The sequence below is a fragment of the Oryctolagus cuniculus genome, chromosome 11, assembly GCF_964237555.1.
Source record: "Oryctolagus cuniculus chromosome 11, mOryCun1.1, whole genome shotgun sequence".
Taxonomy (NCBI): Eukaryota; Metazoa; Chordata; class Mammalia; order Lagomorpha; family Leporidae; genus Oryctolagus; species Oryctolagus cuniculus.
This window is the reverse complement of record NC_091442.1, coordinates 84,241,796-84,265,579: the sequence shown is the minus strand read 5'-3', so window position 1 is coordinate 84,265,579 and position 23,784 is coordinate 84,241,796. Positions and strand designations below refer to the sequence as shown.

The 23,784-nt window shown below is 37.1% G+C and overlaps 1 protein-coding gene across 18 annotated transcripts in view; it reads left to right on the top strand.

Moving 5' to 3' along the window:
* Positions 1-23,784, top strand: part of PPFIA2 (PTPRF interacting protein alpha 2) — a 540,970-nt gene that overhangs the window by 406,127 nt on the left and 111,059 nt on the right. For all 18 annotated transcript variants that reach the window (XM_070052665.1, XM_051846503.2, XM_051846506.2 and 15 more), the window contains one exon: positions 21,732-21,953. In XM_070052665.1, the coding sequence (XP_069908766.1) occupies positions 21,732-21,953 (222 nt within the window). The remainder of the gene's footprint in view (positions 1-21,731; positions 21,954-23,784) is intronic.

Below are 23,784 nucleotides of genomic sequence, written 5' to 3'. Positions count from 1 at the left end.
TCCCTCTTCTTCGATTGTTCTGAATAGTTTGAGAAGAATTGGAGTTAGTTCTTCTTTAAATGTCTGGTAGAATTCAGCAGTGAATCCATCTGGTCCTGGGCTTTTCTTTGTTGGGAGGGCCTTTATTACTGTTTCAATTTCTGTCTCAGTTATGGGTCTGTTTCGGTTTTCGATGTCTTCCTGGTTCAATTTAGGTAGGTTGCATGTGTCCAGGAATCTATCCATTTCTGATAGGTTTCCCTGTTTGCTGGCATACAAGTCCTTGTAGTAATTTCTGATGATTCTTTTTATTTCTGTGGTGTCTGTCTTTTTCATCTCTGATTTTATTGATTCGGGTCTTTTCTTTTTTTAGTTAGTTGGGCCAATGGGGTGTCAATTTTGTTGCATTTGCAACAAAATGGAGGAATCTGGAAAACATCATGCTGAGTCCCCAAAGGGACAAATATCATATGTTCTCCCTGATTGGTGACAACTAACCAAGCACCAAAAAGGAAACCTGTTGAAGTGAAATGGACACTATGAGAAACAGTGACTTGTCCTGACTGTTGTCCCTTGTCCTGACTGTTGATGTACAATTTAATACTTTATCCCTTTTAGTATTTTTTCTTGTTCTAGTTAATACTATTGGTTGAACTCTTTAATTAACACACAATTATTCTTAGGTGTTTAAATTTAACTGAAAAGTGATCCCTAAGAGAGGGAGATGTACAATTTGGGACATGCTCAACTGGACTTGCCCCAAATGGTGGAGTTAGAGATGTGCCAGGGGATTCCAATACATTCCCATCAAGGTGGCATGTACCAATGCCATCTCACTAGTCCAAGTGATCAATTTCAGTTCACAGTTGATCACACTGATAGGTCTAAGAGTCAAAGGGATCACACAAACAAGACTAGTGTCTGCAAATACTAACTGATAGAATAAAAAAGGGAGAGAACGATCCAACATGGGAAGTGGGATACAGAGCAGACTCATAGAATGGCAGATGTCCTAAACAGCACTCTGGCCTCAGAATCAGCCCTTAAGGCATTCGGATCTGGCTGAAGAGCCCATGAGAGCATTTTAGGCATGGAAAGCCAAGACACTCTGGGAAAAAAAAAAAAAAAAAAAAAAAAAAAGGACCTAAATGAAAGATCTCCGCGAGTGAGATCCCAGTGGAAATAGCGGGTCATCAAAGAAGGAGGTACCTTTCTCTGAAGGGAGGAGAGAACTTCCACTTTGACTACGACCTTGTCTAAATATGATCAGAGTCGGAGAACTCAAAAGGCCTCCATAGCCTTGGCAACTCATGACAAGAGCCTAGGGAGATTATTGATGCCATAAACAAGAGTGTCAAATTGTTAAGTCAACAACAGGAGTCACTGTGTACTTACTCATCATGTGGGATCTGTCCTTAATGTGTTGTCCAATGTGTATTAATGCTATAACTAGTACTGAAACAGTATTTTACACTTTATGTTCTGTGTGGGTGCAAACTGATGAAATCTTTACTTAATATATACTAAATTGATCTTCTCTATATAAAGATAATTGAAAATGAATCTTGATGTGAATGGAATGGGAGAGGGAGCGGGAGATGGGAGCGGTGTGAGTGGGAGGGAAGTTATGGGGTGGGGGAGCCATTGTAATCCATAAACTGTACTTTGGAAATTTATATTTACTAAATAAAAGTTAAAAAATGAAAAAAAACCTATGCATAGATTTCAAAATTGCACCCAAAAACTTTTTTTCCAAATTATTTATTTATTTAAGAGGGGAGGAGAGGAAGGAAGGGGAAGAGAGAGGGAATCCTCCCATTCATTGATTCACTCCTCAGATGTTCACAATGATTAAAGCTAGGCTGGTGCATGGCTTGGAGCTTGGAATTCAGTCCAAGCCTTTTTGAGGGCCACAGGAATCCAATTACTTGATTACTTGATCCAACACTGCTGCCTCCTAGGGTCTGCATTAGCAGGGAGCCGGAGTCAGGTGACAGAGCTGTGTCCTGTGGGATGCCGGAGTCCTAAATGCTAGCAAAACACCAGCTCTGAAACTTCTCTTTTTATTCCATTTTTCCAGAAACTATTTTCTCTAAGCACCATATTTCTGAAGCATGCAGAAATTTTTGTCTGCTTAATTTTACAGATAATGAAACTGAAACTTAGATTGAAAGGTAAAATGACTTAATGTAGAGCAGGTAATCTCACCTCCAGATGATAGTGTGTCCTCACATTCATGAATGTAAGGATAACTTCTCTGTGTGTTATTGTTGGCTTTTATTCTTCGATAATCACGCATGTTAGTTTTTTTCATGAGTTGATTATTTTCTTCTAACCAAGTGTGTGATTTTAAAAGAATTCTTTCATTATCTCCCACCCCTGTAACTTGATTCCAAACACACTTTCGCAGACAGTAGCATTCAACATCTTTGACCATTGTGGGTATGGTTCTATACCTGGGCAAGAGAGACCCCTGTCCTAGACCCACAGTTTAGGAGGCTTGGCTCTGGTTCTCTGTCCTTGGGACCAAGTGTCATTGCACAGCCATGAGCTACTATGGTTCTTCTTGACCTAACCACACATCAGGCACCTGAAAGTTCAGACTCTCTGTCCAAATAGATCTTAGCCTACCAAAGGCCCTCTGTGACCTGCCTGCACCTAGTGTACCCACCTGTACATGTAAAGAGCAGCAAAAAGGACCAGTGATCGCTGATAGTGCATAAAATCTGAAACTCCGCCTGGAGGATCCACGTATGTGGGGGCAGAGCAGATCTGAACTGTCAAACTATCCAAAAGAGGAAGGGAGCAGTCTAAAGTCCAGCAGCCATATCTGGGTAACTAAGCTTTCATGTGTAGATTCAAAGAATTAGAATTGATTGTGAGAATCAGGTCTTGTGGTCTATGTGAGAGTGCCTTTTGGGGGACCGTGCTGTGGCAGACAGGGTGAAGCCTCCAGTATCCCATATGGGAGCCAGTGGGAGTTCCAGCTGCTCCTCTTCCCATCCAGCTCCCTGCTAATGTGTCTGGGAATGCAACAGAGGATGGCCCAAGGGCTTGAGCCCCTGCACTCATGTGAGAGACTTGGAGTAAGCTCCTGGCTCCTGGCTTCAGCCTGGCCTAGCATCTGTCATTGAGGCCATTTCTCTCTCTCTCTCTCTCCCTCTCTCCCTCTCTCCCTGTCTCTTCCTGTCTCTCCCTGTCTCTCCATATCTCTGTCTCCTATCTTGTGTCTCTGCACTTCAAATAAATAAATGAATCTTTGAAAAAAATAAAGTGCATTTTCAAGGAAGACAATAGAAGGTTTTGTTTTCTTTTGACAATGTGTTAGCTTGATTTATAATTGTGAAAGACTTGTGGCAGGGGGAGCATTCTTTGCTCTTTTGCCCTGGGCCTCACAAACACTAGGGATCTACTTGTCTGCTACCCACTATAAGAAGTAAAATTTAAGGGCAGCTATTGTAGTATAGTTTAAGCCCCTGCTTGGGACACACATATCACATATAGGAATGCCAGTTTGAATCCCTGCTACCCTGCTTCCAATCCACTTTCCTGCTAATACTCCTGGGAGGCTGTAGATGATGACTGAAATCCTTTGGTTTCTGCCACCCATTTGGGAGACCTGGATGGAGTTCCTAGCTCCTGGTTTCTGACTGGGTCAGCTCTGGCTGTTTAGGAATTTTGGAGTAAATCAGTAGATGGAAGATCCCTCTCTTCTGTATCTCTCCCCCTCTCTGTGTCACTCTGCCCTTTAAATAAACAAACAAGTCTTTAGAACAGAAATTCAATTTAATTTCAACCCTTTATCATGTAACTATGTGTACAGTAGACCATTGTGTATACACATTTGTGTTTGTATGTGTGTGTAGGTGTGTCTAATACTGAAACAAAATGTTCACAGAACAATAAGCGGTTATGCTTCACTGTATGCAATGCACTTTGATAATTCTCATGCATTAGTGACGGTAGGATGACTTTAGCTCTTCACAGAGCTAAGGATGGAGGAGGAAGTGGCTGATCTTCCAGTGAGCACACAGCACGTACAGCACCTTTTTAGCATGCCCTGGGAGGTCCCTCTCAAGCTGCACGGCCCCTGCTCACTTCTCATGTCTCTCTGGCTTATTAATCCATTTTGAACTTACGTACCATGAATGAGTGAACCAAGCTGCATCTCCCCTTTTTACACTGTTGCTCTTGTTATTCTACTTGGCCAATCTGGTCGTTATTCACAACACTTATATAACTGAAAATAAAATGCACCATAATTTAAGCAACCATAATGTACAAATGTGAAAGCCAAATAAACATAGAATCAGAAATAAATTTCTAGTTGCAGATTTCAGTTCTTTAGTTCCTCTTAGGTAGAAGAATTATAGCCAAAAAGTGTATAAAATGAAATGAAAAGCCAGTGGCAAGTATAATTCTCAGATCAGAAAATCGCTATTTTCTTTTTTATTTTATTTTATTTATTTGAAAGCCAGAGTTACAGAGAAAGAGAGAAAAACTATTTTCAATGTAGAATTTTTATGTATGAACAATACTGAACCAAAGTGTTATAAAAGGTAGAATATGAGATATGAGATATAATTATAAAATTAAGGGTATTATGGGATTTTTAACATTGCAATGCCAATTTAGACTAAAAAGCCAGTGTAAATAGCCAGACAAAAATAGACTCTTGGAAGGTCATTAGAGTTATATGAGCAATGTGATACTCATTGAACAAAAACTGTTTTTTTATGATATTGTGTCATATTATGAGACATCATAATATGAAGATTCTACAGGGTCTCACATAAACCTGTTAGTTGTTCAGAAAGTTTGCCTTACCTGTACACCTTATTTCTATTTTAAAATAACAGTAAACATCACTTTTCATAAGTTCTGTTATTTCAATGTCCACTGCTAAGTTCTAACACTGAAGTGTCATCCCTGAGAATTTCTCAGCATATTGACCTTATTTCGTCTATATTATAAGCATTGCTCACTACATGTCAATGACTTCAACAATTGACCTTCGAAAAATTCAGTCTTGTGAACTGTAATTAATGTTAGGCATCATTATTTTCCACTACCCAAGACAGTTCTGATTTGTGTTTATTTATGTTAAGATAGAACTAGTATAACGTTTTCTTTAAATCCATCTCATAGATTTTACTTTAATTCCTCCTGAAACATAACAATAAAATATGTATTTATTTCTTATTCATCAATTGAACTTTAAAGCAATGAAATCAGCAAGATGGTAAGGTTTATGAATTTGCAATTTTGGAAAGTAGAGGTCCAAGTATAGTCCTAGATATGAGGGCTTGGTTGGTCTGCTTATTTGTGATTGGTTAGGAAAAGGCCCACACAAGGCACGAATAGGCAGTTCTGTGATTCATCCATATATACAAGAAGTTATCCTGTAGCAATTTTTAGAAGCAAAGCTACAGAGAAGCATATGGTCAATGATGTTCTATGTGCAGTGCTAAAAAAACAAAAAGTATGGGAACTCATTGAGTTCAAAACAAATTTATTGCTGCATGTTGTGACTGGGTTACTGTCCATTAACTATCATCTCACTAGATGAAAAGTTAAACTGAAACTGACTCCTCTGCCTTTAATAATAAATTATAATTCATAATATTAGCCCAGATTAGAGGGAAGCAGAAAAAACAATTCCGTGGAAGGAAGATAATTCCAAAAACTTTAAAAGGCTGATTTACAAGAGTTTGAATGAAAATCTACTCACTTATTGTTATCCAAATGACGTAATTTGAGAGTATACTTGTGTCAAATAATTTGCTTCCTGTGGAGACATACTGAAAATCAAAAATTTTCTCCTTTGTGTTCTTTCATCCAATATGTTAATTCAGGAGAAAATTTCAGTATGTCATTTTGAATTTCCTCCATTGACCTAATTTTATTTTTCACATAGGTAGAATGTGCCTATCTCAACATATCTCATGAAGTACTAGTTTCCCAGGAGTTGTGGGTTTTTTTTTTTGGCGGGGGGGACGGTTAGGGGAAGAAAGAATGAGAGAAAGAGAGAGAGACAGAGACAGAGGCAGAGGCAGAGACAAAACTCTCATATATTAGTTCATTTCCCAAATGTTCACAGTACCCAGAAATGAGCCAGACCCCCAGCCAAAGCTGAGAGCCAAGTTCTCAATCCAGGTTGCCCATGTGTGTGGCAAGAACCCGATGACTTGAGCTGTCACCTGGTGGCTCCCAGGCTACAGGTCATCAGGAAACTGGAGTCAGAAGTGGAGCTGAGACTCAAGCTCAGGCACTTCCATATGGGATGTGGGTGTCCCAATTTGTGTGTCAACCATTAGACCAAAATCCTGTCCTCTGATTTTTTTATTTGAGAGGCAGACAGAGGTTCCTTAAGAATTTAATGGGTGTTTCACTGTGCTCATCACCCCACAAGTGAGAATCCCAAGGACAAGTAAATTAAGAAATTCTGAAATTCTACCCTTTACAATTTTATACTGATATCCTTACTATAGCATTTCTTAGATTTTTTAAGTGTTCAGTATTGTGAAGGTCCAGGAGTGGAATACACTACACAGTATTTCCACAGATGCCCTTTCTCTACTGGGGAACAGCACATGCCGCAGTGAACATTCTGTTGGATACTTCTTTCTGGCTCTGGCCCTTTAATGATGAGCAAAGCATTCTTCAGACCTGTCTGGAAACCCCATTAACAAAGAGCAACAAGCCTAGTAGGTCACAATAAATAACTGATAAAAAGCCCTTTCCACTTTTCAAAAGGTGCTTTTACATAAGTCGTTTTAATTGATCCCTGTAACAATCCTGTGAGGTTTGTAGAACAAGAATTAAGTACAAAGTCGTATGGCTCATGAAGAGAAGAAGCTGAGATACACTGGTCACAAGTATACAAAGATTAAAAGAAAACCTCAGGTGAAAAAAGGCAGAGTATAAACTATCTAATTTCATGGATTTCAAAGTATGCATGTATTTACATTAAGCAAAGTCTTATACCTGTCTAGGCGTCTAAGAAGATGAAAGAGTTTTTTTGACTAGCCATAAGACTTTAAACATTTTTCAGAAATAAACCTTAGATTAAAAAAAAATTTGTTTTACTTCTTTGAATGTCTTAAGTAATCATTTGGTCAAGTGTATTTCTCCAGCAATTCTTATGGCTCTCTCCTTTGTCATGAATTATTTCTCTCTCTATTCTACTCCTGTATCATACAAAATTTTTTCAACATGAGACAAAATTGTCTCTAAGCCCCAAACTGTTGCTCTGTTTTCTATTCCTCCTTGCAGCAAAGTTCTTCTGCTGTCTACTCAATGTCTACAGATGCTTTCTTTCCATTCTTTGTGACATTCCCATCCTTTCCCATTTCTTTCTGATCATTTCAATAAGGCCTTTGTCCCACCATTCCATGAAAATCAGTCCTGTTACAGTCAGCCATCACTAAACCTGTGTTGATACATATGATAGCCAGCTCTCAGTTCTTGTAGCTTATGTCTTAGCAGTATTTGCGCACCGGAGCACTCTTTTCTCTTGAATACACTTTCTTCACTTGCATTATAAGTAACCCAACTCTGGTTCTCTGGTTTGTTCTACCTTGTCAGAGGCTTTGTCTCCATCTCCTTTAATGGATCAAACTCTTTCTTCTTGACTTCTTGATGTTGGAGTGCTTCTGGACTCTCATTCACAGCCTGTGAATTGACACATGCTCAATGATATCAATCAACCTCATAGTTTTTAGTGTCCAAATGCTAATATTTACAAGTGTTTACCTCTAATCAGATTTTGCAACCAAACACATATATCTAGCCACTATTGAATATTTTCACTGGGATATTACAAGACATTTTCACATTCAAAATGTTAAAAATTTACCTGTTAAGGCCCACACGACACTCCCACAAAAAGCAAAGCAAAACAAGCATACAAAACCTTGCTCCTCTTCTCCATCTCACATAAAGGTAACTTTACCTTTTCTGCTTTTCAAGCTGAAGAATTAGAAGTTTTCCTCTCATGCCTCTCCATCTTCCATACCCTACATCACCATATCGAATTATGAAATGAATTCTATTGCGATATTTTGAAAATATATCCAGAATCTAACTACTTCTTACCAGTTTTACTAACCATTCTGATTCGGTCCACTATCACTGCCCACCTAGATGATTGTACTCTCCTCTGTCAAGAGTTTTCTTTGCTTCTCTCATGAACCCTCCATGGTCTTTCCAATACAGAATGAATCAAACTGATGTTTTAAAATATACTCTCTGAACACGTCAGTCATCTACTTAAAACTCTGCCAGTTTATAAAATCTTACCTTCTGATTTCATCTCCAATTCTAACCCAGCCACACTGGCCTCCTATTGACTTTGCCTTGCCTCTGCCTGAAATTCCATTTTCGCAGATAGTTACATAACTAAATCTCTCAGTTCCATCAAAGCTGTGTTCAAATGTGATCACGTATTCTAACACAGCATTTAATTTATTTATAAGAGCTATAATCTCATCTGAAGAATAAGCTCAAGAGTATTTGGGGCTTTATTTTATCCCTAATGAGGCTCAGAAGCCTGTAATAGTTCCTGAAACATGGACACACTTAATAAATATGTCTTTAGTTCATAAATATGTGAATGCTACATTACTTAAACCATTGTAACTATTAAAATCTTTATTCTTTTTTTAAAGATTTATTGTATTTACTTGAAAGACAGTTAAGAGAGGCAAAGGAAGAGACAGAAAGAGAGGTCTTCCCTCTGCTGGTTCACTCTCCAAATAGCCACAATGACCAGAGCTAGGCTGATCCGAAGCCGGGAGCCAGGGGCTTATTCCAGGTTGCCCACGCGGGTGCAGGGGTCCAAGCACTGGGGTCATATGCTACTGCTTTCCCAGGCCATAGTAGAGAGCTCAATGGGAAGTAGAGCAGCCAGGACACAAATCAATGCCCATATGGGATGCCAGCACTGCAGGCAGTGGCTTTACCTGCTATGCCACAGCACCAGCCCCAAAATCTTTATTCTTAGAGCTTAATAATGTCATATTTTTGAATTTTATCTTTAAATCCTATTGAGTAGAATTACCTCAATTCTTAAATTAATTTAGAGATAATAGTTACCTGTATGATATATGACATATACATGACTTATTTTTCATTGATTTTCTAATTGTGTATGCCTTATATTCTTCAATTAAATTGTTTATTTTTTATTTAGATCTTACAGATTATTAGATTTTTCTAGTTTTAGTTTTATTATTACAATTGTCTCATTTTCATATTTTTAGTAAGTTAACACTGCTATGTAAAGATGTTATTAATTTTTAAATATGCATATGACATCCAGCAAACTTGCTAACTGATGTACTAGTTCTGAGTTTTTGTGCTTCTGGACTTTTCTAAGTAATTAAGCAAATGAAGAGGATTTTATATTCTCGTCTCCTCTTTTTATTTTTGTAACATATATTTATTTACTTGAAAGTCAGAGTTACACAGAGAGGGAAGGAAAGAGAGAGAGAAGTGTCTTCCATCTGCTGGTTCACTCCCCATTCGTTCTCAATGGCTGGAGCTGCACTGATCTGAAGCCAGGAGCCAGGAGCTTCTTCCAGGTCTCCCACGTGGGTGCAGGGGCCCAAGAACTTGGGCCATCTTCTACTGCTTTCCCAGGCCATAGCAGAGAGCTGGATGGAAAGTGGAGCAGCTGGGTCTCGAACTGGCGTCCTTTTGGGATGCTGGCACTGCAGGCAGTGTCGGCTTTACCCGCTACACCACAGCATCAGCCCCTTTTCCTCTTTCCTAAAGGGTAAAACTTTTATAAGTGTTGACAGTATGGATCGGAATAGTTTACTTGACTTTATGAGCTACTTTATAAAGCTAACTAACTTTATAACTTTTTAATTAACTTTATAAAGCTACTAAAAGTCTATAATTATAATGTTACTTAACATTTTATCAATAATGGTGAATTTTATCATGCTAACTGGTGAATACCTTTTATCAGATTTGGTATTTTTCCCTTGTACAAGTTTGCTAAGAGTTGTTATCAGAATAAATTATATTCATCTTTAAAAGTAGTAGATTTGATTGACAGATAATCTGATGATAAACTTTTGCATGTTAACTATTAAACTTGCTTTTCTGACAAAAATTAACTATTTAAAAATTGAAAAAATAAATCTCTCTTGTGTTTGATTCATGATTGTTATTACTATATCTACCACTAGTTCTTTCCATATAATTGTTTTGACCTAATTGGGATACAGATAAGGTGAATTATCTTTTGAGTCTTTAATTAAATATAAAGAGGCCCAAATTTTAGTGTCTGCCAACTCCCTCTTGGGGACACTGTCACTCTAGCTGAATTGCAAAGGACCCTCAAAATTTAATCAGACCAGAGAGGCCAGTCCTTCTTTAAAAAAGTTATGAAAAGAGAACTGGAAAATCTGATAAAGTAACAACCATTTCTTAAACTGCTATTGCATCTCTGAATTCCTCCAACTGTAAGATTGCAAACAGCCGGCGCTGCAGCTCACTAGGCTAATCCTCCGCCTTGTGGCGCCGGCACACCGGGTTCTAGTCCCAGTCGGGGCGCCAGATTCTGTCCCAGTTGCCCCTCTTCCAGGCCAGCTCTCTGCTGTGGCCCAGGAGTGCAGTGGAGGATGGCCCAAATGCTTGGGTCCTGCACCCCATGGGAGACCAAGATAAGTACCTGGCTCCTGCCATCGGATCAGCGTGGTGAGCCGGCCACAGCGCGCTGCCAGCGGCGGCAACTGAAGGGTGAACCAACTGCAAAGGAAGACCTTTCTCTCTCTGTCTCTCTCCCTCACTATCCACTCTGCCTGTCAAAAAAAAAAATTGCAAACAATTTTCTCTGAAAATAAAATACTGTCCATGTACCATTTCAATAACCCACTGCCAGACAAGCCAAGTGAAACCATCTCATATGGATCTTGGCTTTTTGACTTTAAAATTCTACCAGCAGTATTGACAATCTCTACAAAAGTGGTTATACAGGAGTAATTTTCCCTTCTCCAAATTATATCAGTTAAAGTTAAGGGTCACCCTTATATTCTGAAACTCATAAAGATGACAGGGCAAACTACACACCAAGTGGGAACACTAGGGACCTGCAGTATGGGTCCCAGCCCATACTTCCATTTACAGCCTGTTATGTTCTCCTAGTGAACTCTTTCTGTTCTAGTCTATTGTCTTAGCCCATCAGAGAATTCAGAATAGCATTGAAGTTCATAATTGAAAGAATGAAGTCTTATTTATCCTCCTTTCCCTGAGATTTCCTGGTAATTTTGTCAAGTATCTTCCGTTTCTCTCACCATCAACACAGTGTACTGGTGTTGTGGCGTAGTGGTAAAACCACTATCTGCAACAACAGCATCCCGTATGAGTGCCGATTCATGTCCTGGCCACTGTACCTCCTATACAGCTACCTGCTGATGGCCTGAGAAGCCAGGGGAAGATGTCCCAAGTGTTTGATCCCCTGCCATCCATGCGGGAGACAGAAGAAGCTCCGTCTCCTGAGTTCAGTCTAGCACTGCCTTGGCCATTGTGGCCATCTGGAAAGTGAACGAGTAAATGGCAAATCTGTGACCCTCTCTCTGTGACTCTGTGACTCTCCCTTTCAAATAGGTAAATAAATCTTTTTTTAAAAATCAAGACACATTGAAAGAGACAGTTTTTGTCAAGTTTCTATTAAATGTTCTTCCTCTTGGACATGGATACATTCTTGACTTATACTTATGTACCTAACCAGACTACTTAGTACAAGGAAGAAAAATCCAATAAGCATTACCTCTTTATTTTATAGCTGAACAAGGAATCACTTAAAGTTTTCCAATTGATGATTTTCTTTCAAGAAAAAAGAAAAGGAAAAAAAACGTACTATACACAGTTTCCCCTCACCTGTTCAGACTAAACAGATGATTCACAAATTTTGTAAGTGAATATTTTTCCACATGAATCATTTAACATGTTTATTTCCTGTTATATTGTGCAAGGTAGCTAATTTTTTACAGTTCTGAGAGCTATTAACATTAAACAGAAGTTCCTCACATTTCATCTGGATTTAAGATACTATTAAATGGAGTCTAATTGTATGAAACCACATATATTAGACATAAGAAATCTGATTGAACTGTATTCTAGTTAAATATGGGAGTATAAAAAAGTAAATTTATGTTCTTCCAATGAAAAACATCTGTCTTTTAAATTTACCGGAGGGATAGGTCTTACACAGCGCTTAATACACCACTGGGTTTGCCCACGTTCCATATCAAAGTGCCTGAGATCAACTCACAGCTCTGCCCCTGATTCCAGCTTCCGGCTGAAGTACATATTGAGAGGTGATAGATGCTACTTCAAGTGCTTGGGTCCTAACCACTCGTGGGGGATATTCATTGAGTTCCTGGACCCAGGTTTCTGCCTGGCCAGCCATGGCCTTTGCTGGCATTTAGAGAGTGAACCAAAAGTTGGATGATCTCTCTCTCTCTCTCTTTCTCTCTCTCATCCATTCAAACAATTTTTTAAATTAAAAATTAAAACAAATATTTAAAAAGTTTAATTGGCTTATAATTCCAGTGAAAACAATACACTAACTTTACAGTTATTAATAAAATAGGATTGATTACATTAAAAACAGGCTTGTGAATGTACACTGGATATTTTAAAAAATAAAGGCAGGTGGGTATTTTAACAAAATAAAAATATCAAGAAGTTACTTTGTACAGAGAGAATATGGTACTTCTCTTAGAAATTAAGGCTATCCAGTAGACCTATGTTAATTTTAATACACAATACTAGGAAAATAAATATAATTTTGTGATAGAATAACCATAAGATAATTGTAGAGACATAATTAATGTTTTTTTTCTGGCCCAGGGTTACCTCCAAGCATCACAGAGATGATGGAATTAGCTCTTTTGGCAGCGTCAGGTCCTGAACAGTAAGCCTGCATTTCTGATGGGCCTTAGAGCGACTACATCCTTGTACTGTCTGTGAAATTTTTCCAGTTGATCACTGAAGAACTTAACACCTACATAAAATAGCTAATATAAATCATAAAATACATTATGTCTGATTTTAAATAACTATTATAAAATATATTATTGTTATATTAATAAATTTATTCATGTATTCATAATGTTATTATCACAGAGTAGTTGTATAACTTTACACTGTTAATACATAACACATTATAACATTTTATTCTTGTAATAAACTAATATTTTACAATGTAAAAAAATTACTGCATTTCACTGACTGCCAATCTCAGCATTGAATAACAAAATTATTAGGAAGCAACCATAAAAAATCATCTGGCCTAGAAATTTTCAAGCAGGCTAATATTTGGTGTCTACTCTATGGTAGGGGTTTATTTTCTTCCCATCTTTTAGAAAGAAAAGATAAAATCACATTATCCATTTAAAACATTAAATATTTTAAATAATCAATAGTAGGATAAAGAAGGCTAATTTCTTCAGCCTCTCATTACACTTTTTATTATGTTCATCAGTTTTATTATTTTACTACTTGAAACTCTCATTTTCATGCTAGTTTTGCAGATTTGACTACTAAGTTATACATGGTAATCAGTAAAGTACTTGGATAATATTGATCTGTGGTTAAAATTATCTAGAGGTGAGACCAGTGTTGTGGCATAGCAGGTCAAGCTGCTGCTTGCCGCGTGAGCATCCCCTATCAGAGTGCCTGTTTGAATCTTAGCTGTTCCACTTGTGATCCTACTTCTTAATAATGTGCCTGGGAACACAGTGGATAGTGACCCAAGTATTTGGGTCTCTACCGCCCATGTGGGAGACCCAGATGGCATTCCTGGCCCCTGGTTTCAACCTCCTCCAGACTTGACTGCTGCTACCATATGGGAAACGAATCTGCAGATGGAAGATTATTTCTCTCTCTCTCTTTCCCTCCTCCTCATTCTGCCTTACAAATAAATAAATAAATATAAGTAAGTAAGTCTTTAACAAAATTACTTAGAAGGATTTAGGAACAATTACATGTCTGGTCCCCTCCCTAAGATATTATTTATAATGAGATCTGTTCAACATTTTCTCATTCAATTCCCGCAATAATGGTAGTCATAATTAAAGAATGATGAATATAGGAATATTAGAATATAAATATTAATTCTAATTCTTCTTTTTTCCTGGAATCCAGATTTACAAGAATTGTAAATTGATGGCTTTTGTAGATTTTTAAGGACTCAATGTAGAATTAAAAGAAAGCTTTGAGTTTTTTGTTGGAGAGCCTGAAATCAAAGATAAAATGTGGCTATTTGTAAGGAAATATTTGAAATCTGGGGACAGGATTTATTTTGAGAGTTAAAAATGCAATAAGGAGATCAACAAAAAATAGTATAGGCAAACTCAGTGAACTTGAAGCCTTGTCTTCCCCAGTGCTTAAATGTGTCATTAATTACTTAGAATGCTTTCTTTGGTCCTGGCTCCCCCTACTACACACACACACACACACACACACACACAATGTTACTCTCAGGCAGGAACCTTCATATTCTTAGCAACCTAGTATCTGCAATAGTAGAAGTTAAAAAAAAATTATAGAGTTTTGGTAGATGGCTGAATGGACAAATAAAACAATGAAGAAAAGAGAAATAAAATAATGAACAAAAGGAGAAAAGGGAAGGAGGGAAGAAAAGAGAATACTTCTAGGAACCAGAGTGTCTGAATTTAAATCTTAATCTCATCTCATTATTTTTTTGTAAGTGTGGCGTCAGGAAAAAATGCACTCTATTCTTCAGACACCTTTTCTGTCTTTAATAAGATTGTTAATTAATTTCACAACAAGCTGCATATAATGCATTTTGAACAGTGCCCAGCACATAGTCAGAACTTAATAAATGTTACCAAAGGGAAGCAATTATTATTAACTCAAGATTAGAGCCAGAGAACACACAAGTTCTATGTTTTTGGATAAGTACTCTATAATGTTAGCTATTACTATTACTTGTCTTTGTGCTAATGGAATATATAGTCTTACTTGAGGATTTAGAAGTAAATCTAAACTTGAGGATTCAGAGTAAAATGAGGAGCACAAGGACCACTAAGAATGACTGAAAATGCTAAGATATCAGGTTTTCAAATGCATTTCCTTGGATCAATGTCTTATCTAGGATTTGCTTGTACAGTTTGCTCATAGATATTGAGGCCTGATGAAATCCTTCACTGAGGTAGCTTTTCATCCTGTATTGACTTATACTAACCTTACAGTTCACCATCATCTTGAGTTTGGAGAGATTTTTTTTTTCTTATTATTTTTCTGCCTGTGAGTACTTTCCCTGTGTGGGTTTGTATTATTTAGGTTTTTGGTTCTACTTCCCTTTAGTACCACATTTCTCGCCTCACAGATGACATTTATTGTAAGACTTTCCCCTGTTTGCAAGATGTTTCCCCATCCACCAAAGAATTATCACTGGCTGATTACTTATGCTGATTGAAAAACTTAGTGTAACTTCTTTGACCACACAATGAATAATTCATCTCTCACTACAAAACTTCATAGTATAATTATTTTTGAAAATGAAATGGAACTCCACAGTGGTTGCCCCTTTTTTGCTGATAGAGTTTATATATAACTTAGCCTCTAATATCTGATGTTAATTAATAATAACACACATTCGAAATTTCTACTCTTTTATGCCATCTTTTTCTATATTCTCTGGAAGGATTAGCAAACTATGAGAATAAGAAAATAAAATTTTTTTTAATTCAGTAGGAGAGAGTCAGAGCTTACAATTAAGACATGAAAACATATAGAGGCCGGCGCCGTGGCTCACTAGGCTAATCCTCCGCCTTGCGGCGCTGGCACACCGGGTTCTAGTCCCGGTCGGGGCGCCGGATTCTGTCCCGGTTGCCCCTCTTCCAGGCCAGCTCTCTGCTGTGGCCAGGGAGTGCAGTAGAGGATGGCCCAAGTCCTTGGGCCCTGCACCCCATGGGAGATCAGGATAAGTACCTGGCTCCTGCTATCGGATCAGCATGGTGCGCCAGCCAAGGCGCGCCGGCCGCGGTGGCCATTGGAGGGTGAACCAACGGCAAAAGGAAGACCTTTCTCTCTGTCTCTCTCTCTCTCACTGTCCACTCTGCCTGTCAAAAAATAAAAAAAAAATTTAAAATAATTTAAAAAAAGGAAACATATAGAAATGGTGGTGTCACACATCCTCTGATCACATCTTTGTGAAATGTCCAGAAATCAGTTATCTGTAGTGACAGAGAGTAGTTTACTGGTTTCCTAGGGATGAGGATGAGAACAGCTGTAAGTGTCTGATATTGAGTGTGAAGTTTCTTTATGGAATGCAAATGTTCTCAGATTACATTATGTTAATAGTTGGAAAACCCCAAAAGTATACAAAATACTATTGAACTTTTATACTTTAAAATGATGAATTTTGTGGTATGTAAGTTATACCTCAATAAAGGTGTTTTAAATAAGCATTGACTTTTTCTTTAATTCAGTAATTAGTCATTTCAGTTAAAGTGTCACACTTCATTTGAAAGCTGAACTCAAGAAAAAATAATTTGGAATAAAACAAGAGATTCATTTTCTAAGTTATAAATCACAGCTTCAATATGACATTTCTCTGAAATTATGTGAACATGTTTTAAGTTCACCATAAAATATATTTAGGGTAATTTGAGTAGATAAAAGTTTACAGAATTTTTAGACATAGAATATTCATAAACACTTTAGAGAAAAAGTTGAAATATCCGAAGTTCCCCAGGATAGCCGCATATTCCAAAGTAGCTCATGTAGTACATATCCGTTGCTTAAAGGAAATTGAGAGGCTAATACTACTAAAGTGCTTTATTTAGTTTTCTGATTACTGTTTTTATTTAGCTAAATTCATGCTTTTTTAAAAATAATTATTTTATTTATTTGAAAGACATAGTCACAGGAAGAGGTAGAGCCAGAGAGAGAGAGAGAGAGAGAGAGAGAGAGGTCAGGAGCCAGGAGCTTCTTTCAGGTCTCCCTTGCTAGTGCAGGGATCCAAGGAGTAGGACCACCTCTGCTTTCTGGAAGCCATAGCAGATCCAGGTCTCCCAATGCAGGTACATGGGTCCAAAGACTTGGGCCATCCTCTACTGCTTTTCCACAGCCATAGCAGAGAGCTGGATTGGAAGAGGAGAAGCTGGGACTCAACCAGGTGCCCACATGGGATACCAGCACTGCGGGTTGGGGCTTTAACCCACTGTGCCACAGCACCAGCCCCAAATTCATGCTCTCTTAAGCCCATTAAAACATTTGAATTTTAAAACAAGATTTTAGTGGATTTCAGGTGCACAGGTTTGGAGTCACTTTTCTAATTAGAAAATTATTGTCATTTAATGCACTGAAGAACTGTTTTTCAAGTATATATATATATAGTATATTTTATGGTATTATGTATGTATCATATATATGAGTAGGAACGAAACTACTTCAAAAAGTTCATGCAAACTGAGATTAAAAGATAGTTATTTGTGGGCAAAATATTTCAAAACCCATACATATAGTTTTTTCATAATGCACATTTTCCACAAATCTTTTGAAGATTCCTCATAGGCAGGAACGTCAAAAAGTTCCTGGAAAGTGGAATTGAAAAATAAGTTTATTTTGATGCAAAAATGAAATCAATACGCACAAGGGCTCTATACATACATCATGCATGTACACTCATCATATATATGTGTACATATATATGTATATATATGACTCAGTACCAGTCTCTACCATGTATCATATATAATTTTATCCAGTAGATTTATATTTGACAACTGTAAGCAGTGTGGTAAAGATAGATGAGCTGAACTGGGAACTCAAGTTCTGTACTTTAATTCGGATCACCTGTATGTGATTACCTTAAGTCAGTTTCTACAAAGTTCTTTTGGGATTTAGATATCCAAATGTAACAAAAATTTTTTTTAAAGATTTATTTGTTTGAAAGGCAGAATTACAGAGAGGGAGAGGCAGAGGCAGAGGCAGAGTGAAGCCTTTCACCCACTGGTTCACTTCCCAGATGGCCCCAATGGCCAGGGTTAGATCAGGCCGAAGCCAAGAGCCAGAGCTTCACGTGGGGCTTCCTCAAAAGTCCAGTGACCCAAGCACTTGGGCCATCTTCTGCCGCTCTCCCAGGCACATTAGCAGGGAACTGAATCAGAGGATCAGCTGGTCTCCACCCAGCGCCCATATACGGCAATTTAACTCGCTACACATAGCACCAGCCTCAAAACATTTTAAAACAAAACTTTACTTTTTAATGGTCTTCGTGATTTAGACAAAAAGTAACTTTAACAGTGAGCATTTAGGCAAGAAGTTCAGATGCCTGCCTCCCACGTTAGAGTGGGAAGTGTTCTATTCCTGGCTCAGGCTCTGGATTCCAGCTTCCCATCAACGCTGACTCTGGGCGGCCCTGGTGATGTTTCAGGAATTGGGTCCTTGCCACCCACACAGGAGATCTGGATTGAGTTCCTAGCTCATCGCTTTAACCCCTTCCAGGTTCCCCTATGCTCACTTCACTTCCGGCTTCAGCACCAGCAACAGGGCCATTGCAGGCTTTGGGGACTGAACCAGTAGATGGGAACATTCTCTCTCTCTCTCTCTCTCTCTCTCTCTCTGTGTGTGTACCTTACACTCAAATTTTAGAAAGAACAACTTTATTAATATATGTTTTATATACAGTTTGATGTACATAATTATTTGGAATTTTAGAAATTTGCATACCTGTATAAACACAACCCAAATCAAGATAGAGGACATTTCTTTCACCCTTAAAAGTGCCCTCATGTTTCTTTGTAATCAGTGTCACCCTCTCTGCCCAGACCCAAACAATAACCAGTGTGTTTCCTCATCATGAGTTCAGCACAGTCTTCTCCAGCATTTCCTATGAGTACAGTAGCAGAATAGATGCTGCTTGGTGCAGCTTCTTTTTCTCCATATACTATTTTTGAGATTCGTGTTACTGCAGATAATGGAACATCTACCTCCTCACGATAAGACTTTGCTCCAGTCAACTGAAAAAAGGAAATGAAGTCTGGCTCCATCTTTTTCTGCCCTTTTAATTTTTATTTGATCAGAAGTTTCTCCATATTTTCTCCTTGTTTTAGGTTATTGGACCCATTAACACATTTTGCTGTCTGTTCACATTTCCTTCCTCTGTGTTTTCTTCTTCTCAGTTTTTATATTTTTTGATCTTCCCCTTTTCCACTGTAATCCTGTTCTTTGTGGCAATAACATTCCAAAAAAATTATGAACTGTATGAAATTGCATGGTAAAAAAGCACAGGTGTAGTCACAACCACTCTACTTTCATATTTATTTTTCAGATTTGACATATGGCTGCATTTTGTTGTGTGTGTGTGTGTGAATAGAAAGAAAGAGAAAGAATTTAAAAAGAGAGAAGATTTTAAAAACTCACAGGGCTTAGAGAGGGAAATTGGGTTTCCACAACAACACTAAAGATTATTAATATCACTAAAACATGAGAAAATTAATAAAAATGGTAGCACAGTTTGACACATGCTAAGTATTTAAGAATCTCACCATGTCTACAATAAATACTGCTCTTCACACTGAAGAATACTTGAAATGTGATTGGAGAAGTGGGCACCAGAGGATAAGGAGTTTCACTTATTGTGAAATGCTAGAAGAAGGGGCATCTGAAATGAGGAGTTGTAAAATATGGCTAGGTAAACGTGTAACACTTGTAGGAAACTTACGTAGCAATGTGCATGCATGCATTTTTTTATTCCTACTTAAAATGTACTTCAGCTGAGTGCAACTTGCTGTTTTTAGCCACTGCTTCTCAAGAACAAAATTGCACTTAAGAAAACACAAAATTTACATTGTGTTTGAATTGTTCCTAAAATATCTATGGTGTGAGAGCAAATGCATGTTGTTGAAAATAAGCATTGAAGCAGAAGTAACTGTACTCTCTTTGCATTTTACCCATGCACTCCTGTTTCTGCTTATTGTGCTCTTCTCTTAGCATTATTTCTCCCCAGTTCCTACATTATCTTCCCCATAAAACTTTCCCAATGCAGCAACAGTATATCACATTTTTCTTTTTTTAGCTTTTAATTAAGAAATATTGTGTATATTAGTGGGGTACAGTGTAGTATTTTTTGTATATGCACAATGTGAAATCATTAAATGAGCCAAATTAACAAATCCATCAGTTCACTTATTTATCAGTTTTTGTTGTGAAAACATTTAGCATATACTCTTCCAATGATTTTAGAACATTCATTATTGTTAACTGTAGTCACTGTGCTGTGACTATCTCACTAAGGGCTACTCCACCTCTCTGAAGCTTTATGCTGTTTGACTAACATCTCCGCTTTCCTCACTGACACCCCCACCACCCCCTTTTACTCTATTGTCATAGAAGACAATAGACATTTAGACTCCACATGTAAGTGAGGCCATGTGGTATTTTTCTTTATGTGCCTGGCTTATTTCAGTCAATATAGTATGCTCCAGATTCTTCCATGTTGTTACAAGTGACAGAATTTCCTACTTTTGAAGGACTGCATAGTATTCAATTGCATACATATTCCACATTTTCTTTATCCATTCATCCATTAATGGACAGTTAGTTTGATTCCACTTCTTGGCTGTTGTGAGTAATGCAATAAACATGGGAGTACAGATATGCTGTCAATATACTTCTTTCATTTCAGGATTATTGGATCACATGGGATTCTATATCTAATTTTCTGAGGAATTTATGCACTGTTTCCATAATGACTGTACTAATTTACATTGCCACCAACAGTGTCCTAGAGTTCCCTTTTTTGAAATTCTTGTCATTGTTTTTATCTTTTGCTTTTTGATAATAGGTATTCTAACATGTATTTCCTTGGTAATTTGTGATGTTGGTCATTTTTCCATGAATCTGCTGGCCTTTTGTATGGATTCTTTTAAGAAATATCTACTCAGGTCCTTTGTCCAGTTCATGTGGTTAAATTTTTATTACAATTGAGCTGTTTGAGATATTTCATATTTATATATATGCATATATATATATATATATATAAATCTGTAGGGCCTACTTCTGGGTACATGGGTCACCTTGGTTTCTAAGGTAGCCCTCTCAGAAAATAGAAAGATCATCCCCAAATATTTAACCCGTTTTAGCCTCCTCCTGTGGATTATACAGACTTAAGACTTTTGTGATGATAGAAATACAGAAATCAAACTTTCTATGCTATATGTTTGTTCCAGCAAGATCAGATTCACAGCAGGAAAAACCTTTGAAAAAATATTGTGTAAGATTCTGTTTCTGAGTGTATTTAAGAATAAAGCATGGAAAATCACAAAATATTTCACCATTTTTGTATCCTTAGCTATTAATTAAAAAATTTGTATTATATCAATATAAAATGTGTTAATATTTAGAAAATAATAATTGCCACTTATTTTAAGATATACTTATTTTAAGATATATATTTTAAGATATACTTATTTTAAGATATATATATATATATATACCCACACATATATATATACATATATATATTTGTTAATCTCCAGTTCAAATACACCTGTTAACTTGTTTGTGAATTACTGAACTGCCTTCATATTTAATGTAAGTTAACTGTTTTCTAAGAAACTTAGTTTTCCTCCAAAGTTAATTCTTTTGAAATCTTCTTATTTCTCGGTGTGAGCAGAGTAAGTTTCATTTCATTAAGTTCACAAATTTTAAATTAAAGATAAAGAAAAGCTTAACTGCTGTTTCTTTTTCTATTCCTGCAGCGTTTGTCCAACGGTTCTATAGACTCGACTGATGAAACAAGTCAAATAGTGGAACTACAGGAACTGCTTGAAAAGCAAAACTATGAAATGGCCCAAATGAAAGAACGTTTAGCAGCTCTTTCTTCCCGAGTGGGCGAGGTGGAACAGGAAGCAGAGACAGCAAGAAAGGATCTCATTAAAACTGAAGAAATGAACACTAAATATCAAAGGGACATTAGGGAGGTGAGTGAGCCATACACTTTCACTCTTCGCTTCCTGAATGCTGCTCAGAGATGCTTTTTCCATAATTCCCCCTAATGGCATTTACTCTTCACTTCTTCTCAGAAGGCCATAATTTAGGGTACATTATATTGGTTATGAAACTTGTTTTTTAAGGTAGAAAGTTTACTCTGTCAATTCCTTCTTACATATGAAAAGAAACTTTTAATATCAGATCTTGGATACTTTTTGAAGTTTTTAATTTTTTTGGAAGCTTTTAGTTTAAAACAACCCTGGCTGTATGAATCATGAATTGTTATGCTCTGCACATACAGGAATATTCCAAGATGTTATTTTAAATTGTCTCTTATTTTGTATTTGGGTCTATGAATGTGAATGCTTATGTGTGCATATGCGTATGCATACATATGTATAGCAATCTCTTTTTCTACATATTCAGTTCTTGCTAGAATTACCATTGCTTTTATCTACTTAAAAGGGAGAGTACTTTAAATTACCAAAAAAGATAGAAGAATGTGATTTATTGTTAACTTTGACAGATCTTATCCACTGAGGTGATAGTTTAATCTCTTTTCATTTTCTCACAATTAAAAATAAAATTATGTATACATATGGAAATTTCATTTTGTGACTTTTCCTTTTCCAGGCTTATATATTCTTTTAGGTCACGTATTTGTGTCTTTTTTATATCTTCTGTACATAATTAGCTGGTAGTTAATGGAGTTGACTCTTTTCTATGTGTCTGATTTTTCTTCTCATTTTCTCATTAACTCATTTGCCAGCCTTGGGGCTTTCCTTGGTACCCTTCACTCAAGTCCTACATTTAAAAATTGTTTTGTCAATGTAACATGCACAGATCTCAAGTATTTCATATACACAGACAACATAATGATAGTTACTACCCCACCTCCCCACCCATGCTCCTTCTCTCCCATCTCCTTCTTTTCTTATTTTTTCTTTTATTTTTTATAATAACATACTTAAGTTTATTTTATAATCACAAACTTAAGCCTCCACTAAATAAAGAATTCAACAAACATTAAGTAGAAAAACCACTGTTCCTTAAGAGTATATACAAGGGCTGTAAACAATAGTCAAATCTTAAAATGTCAATTTCACTCGTTTACATTACATGTGTTTTATACTCTCACCTGCTACATTCAGTTCAGCAGTAATTCCTGTTATCTCTTGGTTCAGGAGTTTTAGCTGTTTCCTTTCATTTTAGCATTCACCTCCTCTGTTCACATTTATTTAACACAGTGTCACTTACAGGAAAGGCATATATCACTTCTAGCCCTGATTGTCCAATTAAAAAAAAATAGCTCCTTAAAACTAATGGTATCTGGATGCAGGTGCCAGAAGCCCAGTCGGATGGAACACGTCAGTCCTGTGATGCCAGGTGCTCATTCTCTTGTTAGAAATTCAAGATGTGACACTTCCATATGGAACCACTTTAAAATATAACTGTTTGTATGCAGCTATGTCTTTGAAGGGTGTCATGAGAAAGAAATATCTGTCCTCATCCACCTGTGAAGGGAGGTTGCAAACACAAATGTTTTCCATGCCAGGCAGGCAGTAGAAATGTGTGAAGTGCCAGGTGCAAGACAGTAGGAAGTGCTAGAACTGATGAGACCTGTGAACAGAGCTTGCACTCAGCCTGCCTTTCTCAATGCATGACAATTTTTTTTTCTGTACTCATGCGCACACACTGCGCACTGTGAAAGCTAATTAAAAATTTATCAGATTCAGATTTCAAGCCACAGGCTCTAGTTTACTAAAGATTTACTAAGGACCAACCATATGTGAAAGCTATTACAGGAGCATTGTTATTTAA